At 37.0% G+C, this 12409-nt stretch overlaps 4 protein-coding genes across 6 annotated transcripts; 1 reads left to right on the top strand and 3 right to left on the bottom strand.

Moving 5' to 3' along the window:
- Positions 1–845: 845 nt before the first annotated feature.
- Positions 846–3074, top strand: LOC112709993 (pentatricopeptide repeat-containing protein At5g19020, mitochondrial-like). Its single transcript, XM_025762033.3, has one exon. It carries the CDS (start codon positions 846–848, stop codon positions 3072–3074), a length of 2229 nt encoding a protein of 742 aa, XP_025617818.1.
- A 529-nt stretch (positions 3075–3603) lies between these two features.
- Positions 3604–11140, bottom strand: LOC112709997 (isocitrate dehydrogenase [NAD] catalytic subunit 5, mitochondrial-like). 3 transcript variants are annotated; one of them, XM_072203822.1, is made up of 5 exons: positions 6026–11140; positions 5574–5926; positions 4787–4879; positions 4638–4710; positions 3604–4092 (listed from the first exon to the last, which is right to left on the bottom strand). In XM_072203822.1, the coding sequence occupies exons 3-5, from the start codon at positions 4834–4836 to the stop codon at positions 3901–3903; spliced, it is 315 nt and encodes a 104-aa protein (XP_072059923.1). In that variant the 5' UTR covers positions 4837–4879; positions 5574–5926; positions 6026–11140; the 3' UTR covers positions 3604–3900. The 3 variants fall into 3 exon arrangements, with proteins under 3 accessions (XP_072059923.1, XP_072059922.1, XP_072059921.1); XM_072203821.1 differs by having other exon boundaries at positions 5574–11140; XM_072203820.1 differs by lacking the exons at positions 3604–4092; positions 4638–4710; positions 4787–4879 and having other exon boundaries at positions 5566–5926; positions 6026–6728.
- LOC112712809 (uncharacterized mitochondrial protein AtMg00810-like) lies at positions 7821–8282 on the bottom strand. The gene has a single exon (XM_025765723.1). It carries the CDS (start codon positions 8280–8282, stop codon positions 7821–7823), a length of 462 nt encoding a protein of 153 aa, XP_025621508.1.
- On the bottom strand, positions 10708–11130 carry LOC140175415 (putative disease resistance RPP13-like protein 1). Its single transcript, XM_072203766.1, has one exon. It carries the CDS (start codon positions 11128–11130, stop codon positions 10708–10710), a length of 423 nt encoding a protein of 140 aa, XP_072059867.1.
- Positions 11141–12409: the final 1269 nt, after the last annotated feature.

Raw genomic sequence — 12409 nt, 5'->3', positions numbered from 1 at the left:
CACATAAAATATTAATTTAATAAATAATAAAACATACAACGTTCCTTGACTTGAATGACTTGGGACACCTTGGCTCCTGCCTTCACAAACAATAATTTAAAATCCTTCCAAAACTAAGCCATAAATTAAAAGATATTGACTTAGTCTTCCTCACACTGAGATGTTTTGACAGATCTCATAATAATAAAGAATAATTCTATTATACTATATTGGTGGTTGTGCCAATACCGGTTAAAATAATGGGAGCAATTATAGGGAGAAAAAAGCAACAAAGTGTAGAAACATAGATGGTTCTCTTGATTGATTTTGTGCTGTACACAGAGAGTAACGTTTTTTATTAATTAAGCTAAACTTCTATTTCAACTGTCCTCCTTTCACTATGAATTATAATAAGTAGTATATGAATTACAGAGCATACAAGACTTAGAAGTTAATATACAAATTACACGGCATACAACTGTCCTCCTACAAGCTTTGCATTTGTAATTTAAGAAGGTACCTGAGAAAGATTTTGCTGCCCTCAAACTTGATTTAGAGGCACTGCCAACTGCAGGGAGGGAACTAACTTGTGCAGTAAAATGTGGAGAAAAAGAGGTCGAAGACATTGTGAGACAAATTATATGAAACTGAAAGCAACATGCAAAGGATAAAAGCAAGGAAGACAATCCAGTTATTTATATGTTAGAATCTGTTGATGCAATTTCTGTGCTATTAGTAGTTCTTGCAGCAAACAAAATTAGAGATGATCAATAATCGCATTGGTGAACTCGGTTGTCTTTGCTTTGCCTCCAAGATCAGCAGTTGGGTACCTCCCTTCTGCAATTGTGTTGAGGATGGCATTTTGAATGTGGTCCGCTTTGTCATGGATATTCAAATGCCGTAACATTGAAACACCAATCATCGGTAAAGCAGTTGGATTTGCCAAATTCTACACAAGTATTGCAGAGGAAGATCCAATGTTGAGTTTAATGTTTCACCTCATGTGGGTCTTCAATTCTAAGAATCTCAGACTAAAATTCTTCCCTCAAACACTTAAATGGGTTTCCACTTCAGCCACCAAAGCCCCTCCTTCAGAAGACCCACAACACTTCGTTCGTATTTTCTTCAATGCAAGACAAAACCACAACCACTACGAATGCGAGCTTGCACTTGTTTCCGCTCTCAAGTGTTGTTCCTCATTCTCCGCCGCTCCGTTGGGCCGCCAGTTCCACTCCTTGGTCGTCAAACTCGGATTCCATTCCAACACCTTCATTCGTAACAGCTTGATCAGCATGTACTCTAAATGCGGCTCCTTGTTCGATGCCCAGTTGCTCTTTAAGGCTTGTCCTACGTTGGACCATGTTTCTTGTAATATCATGGTGTCTGGGTACATGAGAGCTAGCCAAATTGGCTATGCCCGCCAACTGTTTGACATAATGCCTGGTAAAGGTTTTGTATCCTATACCACCATGATAATGGGTCTTGTTAAAAATGGTTGCTTTGGGGATGCCCTTGAAGTTTTTAAGGACATGATGGATCACAGTGTGGTCCCTAATGAGGTCACTTTGGTGAATGTAGTGTCTGCTTGCTTACATTTTGGTGAGATATGGAACTGCCGGATGGTTCACGCATTGATTATTAAGTTGGTTGTTGAGGGGCAGGTAGTTGTCTCGACTAATTTGATGCATGCTTATTGTGGTTGTTTGGGTTTAGGAGAAGCGAGGAGGCTGTTTGATGAGATGCCTGAGCCTAATTTGGTGTCCTGGAATGTGATTTTGAATGGGTATTCAAAGGCGGGGCATCTTGAGATGACCAAGGAGTTGTTTGAGAGGATTCTTGATAAGGATGTTGTTTCTTGGGGGACGATGATCGATTGTTGCATCCAAACAACTTGTTTGCATGAAGCTTTGGTGATGTATCGTGCAATGCTTCAGAATGGAATAGGGCCTAATGAAGTCATGGTTGTGAATTTGGTTTCAGCATGTGGTCGTGAGACAGCAGTCAGCGAAGGTCGGCAATTGCATGGAACAGTTGTTAAAAAAGGATTTGACTGTTACAATTTCATACAGACTACGATCATCTATTTTTATTCATCTTGTGGGATGATGGACCTTGCCAATTTACAATTTGAAGTGGGTGTAAAGGATCACCTAAAATCGTGGAATGCTCTTATTGCTGGATTCATAAAAAATAAAATGATGGAGCAGGCAAGGCAAATCTTTGAAGAGTTGCCCGAAAGAGACGCATTTTCGTGGAGTACAATGATTGCTGGCTATGCACAAACTGAACAACCAAGAATGGCTCTTGATCTCTTCCACAAAATGATAGCTAGTGGGCTCAAACCAAATGAAGTTACCATGGTGGGTGTATTTTCCGCAATTGCCACTCTAGGTGCATTGAATGAAGGAAGATGGGCCCATGAGTACACTACTAGTGAATGCATTCCTTTGAATGACAATTTATGTGCAGCCATGATTGATATGTATGCAAAATGCGGGAGCATCAACACCGCCTTACAATTTTTCAATCAGATTCGAGACATTGTGTCTTCCATGTCTGCATGGAATGCAATTATATGTGGATTAGCATCACACGGACATGCAAGTATGTGCCTAGAGGTTTTCTCTGATTTGCATAGGTATGGTATTAAGCCCAATCCAATTACATTTATAGGAGTCCTTAGTGCTTGTTGTCATGCTGGGCTAGTGGATCATGGGCAGAGAATATTTCGAAGCATGAAGAGTGTATATAATGTTGAACCAGATATCAAGCATTATGGCTGTATGGTTGATCTTCTCGGAAGAGCTGGGTTATTAGAAGAAGCTGAAGAACTAATAAGGAGCATGCCAATAAAGGCTGACGCCGTAATATGGGGAACTTTATTAGCAGCATGCAGAACTCACGGAAATGTAGATATTGGAGAGAGGGCTGCACAGAGCTTAGCCGGGGTGGCACCATCTCATGGTGGAGGTAAAGTTCTCCTATCAAACATATATGCAGATGCAGGAAGGTGGGAAGATGTATCATTGGTAAGAAGAGTATTGTGGAGTCAGAGAATGGAAAGAATGCCTGGGTTCAGTGGTGTTGTAAGATAGTTAAAGAAGTTCCATACACATTGTTTTTGCTAATTTATCCAATGAATATGCTGAACTTTTCAGTAGGTTTTCCTTTTAGAAATCATCACTGAGCCGTTTTCATATATTGTCTAGAGCTCCTTAACAATTTTGATTCAAGTATATATTTATATATGAGCTTCAAAATAATATTTTCTTTTCCTTCAAGTTTATTGCAAATTTATTTTGTAATTTGTAACTTTGGAACCCAGAAAGAGTTTAAGGGGAATTAGGAATAGTAGATTACTTTTTTTTTTTCCCACTGTTGGAAGTTAAAACATGATAAGATTGCTGATACAAACCAAGGTGGACCAACTTCTTACAAGATGTTGTGTATAGAAATGCTTTTAACGATGAAGGTTTAGGTATAGTTCTCTCTGAATCCACTTGCACATAAAATATTAATTTAATAAATAATAAAACATACAACGTTCCTTGACTTGAATGATTTGCGACCTTGGCTCCAGCCTTCACAAACAATAATTTAAAATCTTTCCAAAACTAAGCCATAAATTAAAAGATATTGACTTAGTCTTCCTCACAATTAATTTGATTAGTGGGTGCTGAGATGTTTTGACAGATCTCATAATAATAAAGAATAATTCTATTATACAATATTGGTGGTTGTTCAATGAATATTTTAAGGCTTGCCCATGCCTTGTGGTTATAAGCTCACACCCTTAGATGAGTTTTTCCATTATGCTGAGGTAATCCTATCCTACTCCTCACAAAAAGCCAGGTAAAACTAAATAGGAGATTAACAGAAAACAAAATTAGCCGCAATTCCTTGCCTACTCAAGAGAAGAATTTAGAGATGATCAATAATCGCATTGGTGAACTCGGTTGTCTTTGCTTTGCCTCCAAGATCAACAGTTCGGTACCTCCCTTCTGCAATTGTGTTGAGGATGGCATTTTGAATGTGGTCCGCTTTGTTCTGGATATTCAAATGCCGTAACATTGAAACACCAATCATCAGTAAAGCAGTTGGATTTGCCAAATTCTACACAAGTACAAGCCCAGAGAAAATACAGGTAAGCAACAGAAATAATGAAATATAACCTAAATTGAAAAAAGGTTGCAAGTTTCCAACGTTAGAACTTGTTTGTGAGTTGCGACCACTACCGGAGAAGTAAATTGACAACAATTACTATTCACAATATTTTCCTTTTTCAAAGAAGAATGAGACACCAAATTAGTTTTCCGAAATTGCAGAGGGCAAACTGATATTGAGCACTTTCATGAAACAAAGCATTCAATAAATCCCATATTTTGTAATAAGTTGATAACAAGGTGAAAAGATCCATAAGTTAGCGTTTGGAAGCAGGGACTGGAGGATTGGTTCTCAGTATTGTGTTTGGCAACCAGAGACTAGAACTAAAATTTCGGTCCCAAGACACAAAATTTCAGTCCCTTCAATACCTCAAGAAAGTAGGGTCGGGACAGAAACTTTAATAACATTTGTTTCCACAATTACCCTCATCCAAAATTTCTGTTACTAAGGTAATATCAGATAATATAAGGTTGAGAAAGAACTTTGCAGCTTACCTTTCCAGCAATATCAGGTGCTGAACCATGTATAGACTCAGCTAGTGCAATACCTCCCTCACCAATGTTGCAGCTGAAACATGTATGAAATGATATCAGATGATAAGATTGTAACTTCAAGCTTTTGTTGACCAAAGTGCAAAAATTACCTTGGTGTAGAGCTCTGTGTTCTAGGGTCAATTTCAGTCCCTACATACATAGTGCACTTCCCACTCTATGGGCACGTCAGCTACTTTGAATATCTAATCATTGCAAAGGTAAGAATTCAGAATTATACTACTAAATTCTTTGAGAACCATATATAGAAAGATACAGAACCTGTATCAAATATTAAACAAGTGAAAAACTCATTATTGGCAACTGCATAAATCAAATAAACCCACCCACGCTTATATCATAGATAAATAAAATCTACATTTAGACCAGCGCTTTATGTGGAATTAAGATAAATTGAAATTACAATTTGATAAATATTATAAATAGATAAATAGATTGGAGCACCTTCAAAATCTACTACTTGAAATAAAAAAGAGAAAAATAAAAATAAAAACAAAAACTCGATGAAATAAAGCAAAATAATCTATTGGTATGAAGTATGTGTATCTCATGGTACATTAAATGGTACAAAATCAGAGTCAACAGTAACATTAATCATCATCCAAATCTGCGATAAACCATACAAATACTGTAAGCAATAAAGAAGCGATCATGAAAAAGTAAACCTTTCCATTTTTTTCTAAGCATCTGATTTTTTATCCTTAAAAGAATTGGAAAAATTGGCACCCAATTATTGTCAGTGAAATAGGTAGCCACAGTACAGAGAATGGCTGAGAATGAAAAGATAATAAACTTCGGTTTGGTGTATCAACAAGGGAATGAAAATGGTTGATGCAAAGAATTAGCATTGTAATTGGAGATCAGAGCAAAATCACTTACCAAGAGAATTGAATCCGTGGGTCTTCCAGCTTATGCCTCGGAGATGATGAAGCCAATTTGGAAAGTTCCAGAATTCTAGAGACTCAAGAAAAGCATGAAGGCAACTCTCTCTTTGGAACCACTTAACTTCATATCATTGATCAAGAATAAGACGGGTACGGCCTTGACTCTGCAAACCCTTTGATGTTATCCAACTCGCTAGTTTCTGGCATTGCTTGATTTCAAGTGTTTCCAAACTCTGCGGGAGACACTTCTCATCAAAACAATCAATTTCTGGGCATTTGTTTATATACAGCTGCTCTAGGTGGAGCGCAGCCAACCCTAGCGGCGGCAAGATCAGAAACCTCCAGATGCTGTAAAGAGGTAACTGTCCCAGTGAAGGAAGTTCACAAGAATTCATACAAAAATACAGATTCAATTTTGTCAAATTAGAGTAGCAAGAAAGGCCTAACCAATCTGGGAATGTTTCACCACGATAACCCTCAATTGATAACTCTTTCAAGTTTTCATGAGGTTGTAACTTGTCAAGTATATCTCTTTCATTTTGAAAATCATCAATGTTACCCTTTGGAAGCCAATTCAATGTTAAAGTGTTGATGTGCTTCTTGTTACCCATCTTTGCCTTCAAAGCTTCACCACTATTCTTGATGTTCTCCAAGTTGGAAATGCAAAATGAGCCATGAAGATTGTCCAGTGTTCCCAATTCTCTTATCCCATTCTCTTCGTGCTTGCCCACAATATAATCACTTAAGAAGTTTAGATGTTTCAACTTGCTCATTTCCTTCGGCATCTCTTTCAGACAAAAAGCACCTCGAATGTCAAGGTAGTGCAGGTTAACGAGATCTTGCATGCGACTGGGAAGCATCTCTAGCTTAAAACAATTTCTCAACTTCAAAGTTTGGAGATTGTATAACTTACATAATGACTCGGACAATGTCACAATAGGTGTGTTAGAGACATTCAAATAACGCAAATGAATCAATTCACCTATGGAATCAGGCAATGACTCTATAGAAAAGTGTTTAAATGACATAACTCTTAAACACACAAATTGTTGTCGTAAGAGCCAAGAATCGCTTTCAATATCAATTGATTGACCATAGCAAAGCCAAGTAAGATCTGAAAATGTTCTGATGTGTATTGCTATTGCTCCATTATAGGCTCCTCGAAATAATTTGATGCTATCCTCATATTTTGTAGCATATGACAAATGACGAGTTTTGTTGTCTATCTTGTGTAGATGGCCAAATTCTTTGTGTTTGAAATAGAATTTCCCAGCAAAAAAACATTGCTAGATCATGCATGAGATCATGCATTACAAATAACTCTCCCTTAGTACTGGAAGGTTGAAAAAATGACCTTGCAACTAATTCATCAAAATAAGAACAACCAATTGAAGTGTTTGAATATGTTATATTATCAAATGTATAGGGAATCAGCCTCTTTATAGAGGAATTACATAAATAGAAATAACTAGAAAATAGAAAAGAAGGGAAAAATACTAGTCTAAAATAAAAGAAAGATTTCTAATCATAAAATCCCTAAAATTAAGCTAAACTAAAAAAGGAAAATATTTATAATTAATTCTATTTACATAAAAGATTCATGAAAGGAATTAGGAATTTGATTTTGATTTAATCTAGTCAACACTCCCCCTCAAGCTGGCTTGAAGATATCATTCATTGACAGCTTGCTTATTATGCTATCAAAAGTCTACTTGGGTAATCCTTTAGTTAGAACATCTGCTAATTGTTCCGCGGTTGGAATATATGAGATGCAAATCTGTCCTCTTTCAATCTTTTCCCTGATAAAATGCTTGTCAACTTCAACATGTTTAGTTCTATCATGCAACACTGGATTATGAGAAATGGAAATTGCAGATTTGTTGTCACAATACAACCTCATTGGTGGAGAAATGGAAACTTTTAGTTCTTGTAGGATTTTCTCTACCCATAGTGTTTCACATATTCCATGAGCCACTGCTCTAAACTCAGCTTCTACACTACTTTGTGCCACAACACTCTGTGTTTTACTCCTCCAACTAACCAAGTTTCCGCCAACAAAAGTACAATACCCAAATGTTGACCTTCTATCCATGACATTCCCAGCCCAATCTGCATCTGTATAAGCTTCTACTTGAAGATGTCCATGCTTTTTGTAGAGTAACCCTTTCCCAGGTGACCCTTTCAAGTACCTTAGGATTCTAAAGACAACATCCATGTGTTCTTGACCAGGTGAATGCATAAATTAGCTTACCATGCTCACAGCAAAGGCTATATCCGGGCGTGTATGGGATAAATAGATTAGCCTCCCTACCAACTGCTGATATCTCCCTTTGTCCATTATATTTTCTGGTTCAGCTAGCTTCAATTTTAGGTTAGACTCTATAGGTGTTTCAGCAGCTTTACAACCAAGTAACCCCGTCTCTTTTAAAAGATCTAGGATGTACTTTCGTTGGTTCATAAAAATGCCTTCCTTAGACCTTGCAAATTTAATTCCAAGAAAGTATTTTAATGAGTCAAGTTCTTTGATTTCAAATGCTTTGGCAAGCTTCTCCTTCAAGTCTTTTAGCTCCAAAAAATCATCACCTGTCAGAATAATGTCATCCACATATACAATTAAGATGGCAGTTTTATTAGCTGCTGAATGTTTATAGAAAAGTGTATGGTCAGCTTGGTTTTGAGTATAATCAAGTCCCTTCACCACCATTCCAAGTCGTTCAAACCAGGCTCTTGGGGATTGTTTCAATCCATAGAGAGATTTCTTTAGTTTGCACACTTTATTCCTCCCTAGTTCAGCCTCAAATCATGATGGAAGTTTCATGAACACCTCTTCCTCTAGCTCCCCATTCAGGAAAGCATTCTTTATATCCAATTGATGTAAAGGCCAATTGTAATTCGCAGCAAGAGATAAGAGAATCCGCACAGAGTTGAGTTTGGCAACTGGAGCAAAAGTCTCTCGATAGTCTACTCCATAAGTTTGTTTATATCCCCTAACTACTAACCTAGCCTTATACCTCTCTATGCTTCCATCAGCATTGCACTTGATGGTAAAAACCCACCTGCAGCCAACCAATTTTGTATTCTGATTTGATGAACTTTTAAGTGCAACAGGTGCCACTAAGAGTGCATTAGACTCCAAAAAAGTATGTTCAGTCTTGCCTTTCCCCATCGTCACAGCTCTACGAGTTTTCTCTCTTCTAACTTCAGCAAATACTTCTCCAATTGAGGGTAGGATTGCTCTTCCAGTAATTCTGCCACGAACTTCATCTAGCTCCATGTTGAGGCCTGCAAGAAACTGGAATATCCTCCCTTCTTCCACTGTTTGTTGGTGGTGTTTGGCATCAGTGGCTGAATTCCACTTGTAGTTATTGAAGTGGTCAAGATCCTGTCACAGCCGCTTCAATGTGTGGAAATATTTGGTGATATTGTCACTCCCTTGTTGAATTTTTCTAACTTTTAGAGTAAATTCATAAATCTGAAATTTATTCCCAAGATTAGAGTACATCTCATTGACACTATCCCACAATTTTGGCAGTGGTATAGTACATGTAGTTACTGTTGATATCCTCCTCCATTGAGTTCACCAGCTATGTCATCACCATAGAATTTTCGGTATCTGACACATTATATTGCGGGTCAGCGATGTTAGGCTGGCTTTGCTCACCGGTGAGATATCCAATCTTCCCTCTTCCACGGATATACATCTGAACTAATTGAGACTATCTAAGGTAGTTTGACCCATTGAGTCGAAATGTGGTGATCTGAATTGAATGGGAGTCACCACTAACTAGTACCCATTGCTCAAATTTGAAATCTGATGGAATAGGAGTCATGTTCTCCTTTTGTTTAGGATTAATGACTGAGAAACTGTCAGGCATAGCTATAAATCAGAGGTACAGTGCAGAGATCCTACGTTGATACCAAGTTGAAGTGTTTGAATATGTTATATTATCAAATGTACAGGGAATCAATCTCTTTATAGAGAAATTACAGAAATAAAAATAACTAGAAAATAGGAAAGAAGGGAAAAATACTAGCCTAAAATAAAAGAAAGATTTCTAATTATAAAATCCTTAAAATTAAACTAAACTAAAAAAAGAAAATATTTATAATTAATTCTATTTACATAAAAGATTCATGAAAGAAATTAGGAATTTGATTTTGATTTGATTTAGTCAACACAACCAATTTTTTCTAATGCGTTGTTCTCCTTTGATTGTAAAAGATCTTCAGCCATCCATAACAAAATTAATTCATCTTTGTCAAATTCATAATCCTCAGGAAATAATGAGCAATATATAAAACACCGCTTTAAATATGAAGGGAGGTAGTGATAACTAACTCTTAATGCAGGAACAATCATATTGTCATCTTCAGAGAGTTCCCAGATTTTACATTCAAGTATATTCTCCCAAGCCCCTTCGTTATACTTATTGCGCAATAAGCCCCCAAGTGTCTTCACAGCCAAAGGTAACCCCTTACACTTTTCAACAATTTTTCTACCAATTGGTTCTAGAGCTGCATATTGTTTAGAATTAGTAGAAATGGATGAATGCTTCAAAAACACGGACCAACAATCTTCCTTCGACAATAAACTTAGTCAATAATGTAGATTGTTAGCTGCGAACACAGAAGCAACCTTTTCACTACGGGTTGTTAGGAGAATCTTACTTCCATCATTTCCATATTGAAAAGGTTTTAGAAAATTCTCCCACATGTCTCATCAATCATCCCAGACATCGTCTAAACTCTAAAACAACTAAAAATGTCATTCGTGTCAATTTTTTCTTCAAATCAGTCTGAAGTGAATCAAAATGAACCATGTTACAGGGAAAAGAATCTATTGCCCCTATTATTGTCCTTGTAACATTAACAGGGTCAGGATTTTCAACAACACAAACCCATGCTCTAGTGTCAAATTTTCCCACAATTTCGGCATCATTGTAAACCAGTTGAGCCAAAGTAATTTTTCCTATCCCACCCATACCCACAATATTCGGCATCACGGGTATCATCTAATAGCTTTTTTATTATCTCATTCTTGTCTTTGTCCCGACCAAATATGTCGGAACTTAAAACAAGCGATGTTGTTGGAATTTTCCATGATGAGAAGTCCACCTTGGCACTCTCTCTCAGACAAAGTTTACCTTTTTGCCAGACTCTAATTTGCCAACTATATTTTCAATGACATTGACAGCACTATCTTCAATAATTGAATCAACAGGGCGAGACCAGTCAAAAGAGTTACCTAGATCCCTTGGAGTAGCAGTGGCAGCTCTAGTGGAGAGTTCATCCAGAAAGTCATCAGCCATATAGAGAGCATCTTGGAGATCAACAAGCCACTTCTTCACTCTCTCGTCACTGAACTGCTTCAGCTCAGCATCATCAAGCACAGGTCCAACATCACACAGACAATTATCCAACCTTTCAAGCAACTTCAGCTCAGAGTCGTTTCTTTCGAGTACAAAGTCATCTTCAAGTATTGAAGACAACTTCTTTGAAACAACATCAACAAAAGAAGAGAGATAAGCTCGACCCTCTATTTTTGCAGCCATGATTGAAAATCAAGTGCAGAAGATGATGAGAAAAGAATGAAGGGGGTTGAGGGAAGTTGTTGTAGGTAGATCGATGTAATGTATTCAGATCTCTGGGTTTCTAAAAGCACAAGGAATCTCAAGTGTTTGCCGTTTGCAGTGCACTAACCATGCTCGTTGCTTAGTAATATATTTGTATAGTGCTGAAACCTGTATAATAATTAAACTGAAACCACTTGTAGATAAAATAATAATTCAGTAAATAATAAAACATACAGCATTCGTTGACTTGAATGATTTGTGATACCTTGGCTCCAGCCTCCACATACAAGAATTTAAAATCCTTCCAAAACTAAGCAACAAATTAAAGATACTGAGTTAGTCTTCCTCAAAATTAATTTGATTAGTGGGTGCTGAGTTGTTTTGACAGATCTCATAGTAACAAATAATACTATCATACTATATTGGTGGTTGTGCAAATACCGCTTAAAATAATGGGAGTAATTATAGGGAGAAAAAGACCAAAAAAGGTGTAGAAACATGGATGGTTCTCTTGATTGATTTTTGTGCTATACAGAGACTAATGTTTTATATATTTTAGGGTAAAATATCTCATAAGTCATAATATGAGACTTAGAAGTTAAAATATGGCTAGAGGCTACAAGCCTTAACATAGAAGACAAGCTTTACATTGGTAGTTAGTTTAAAAAGGTACCTGAAAAAGATTTTGCTGCCCTCAAACTTGATTTAGAGGCGCTGTCAAGTGCAGAGAGGGAACTAACTAGTGCAGTAAAATATGGAACAGAATGTGTAGAAAATAAGGAGCTCAAATACTTTGTGAGACAGATGATATGAAACTGAATAGCCTCATTCATTGGTACAAAACCCAAATCTATGTGAATCTGATCCTTGTGACAAACAGGCAAAGGATAAAAAGCAAGGAAAACAATGCAGATATTTATACGCTAGAATCTGTTGATCCAATTTTTGTGCTTCTAGTAGATATTGCAGCAGTTAACATCACTTACATTAAAAAGAGAAAGCAAAATGGTAGAACAAACAATACTGCAAAAGACCATACATGATTGATGCTGTGACTTGTGACCGAGGTAAAGGAATGTTTCGCTACGGTTACAAATTTGGCTCGAATAAATTAATAGTTGCAGAACCGTGATCATGAATTTGGCTACAGAAAGCAGCCCCTTGGCATGCTGTTACAGAAAGCAGCCCCTTGGCGTGCCTCATGCATATTTGTATCTTGAAGTTTTTGGGTTCAAAGACCAACTTTATTCTCTCTTTT

This window comes from Arachis hypogaea, chromosome 9, assembly GCF_003086295.3.
Source record: "Arachis hypogaea cultivar Tifrunner chromosome 9, arahy.Tifrunner.gnm2.J5K5, whole genome shotgun sequence".
NCBI classification, from domain to species: domain Eukaryota; kingdom Viridiplantae; phylum Streptophyta; class Magnoliopsida; order Fabales; family Fabaceae; genus Arachis; species Arachis hypogaea.
This window is presented reverse-complemented; position numbering and strand designations above follow the sequence as displayed.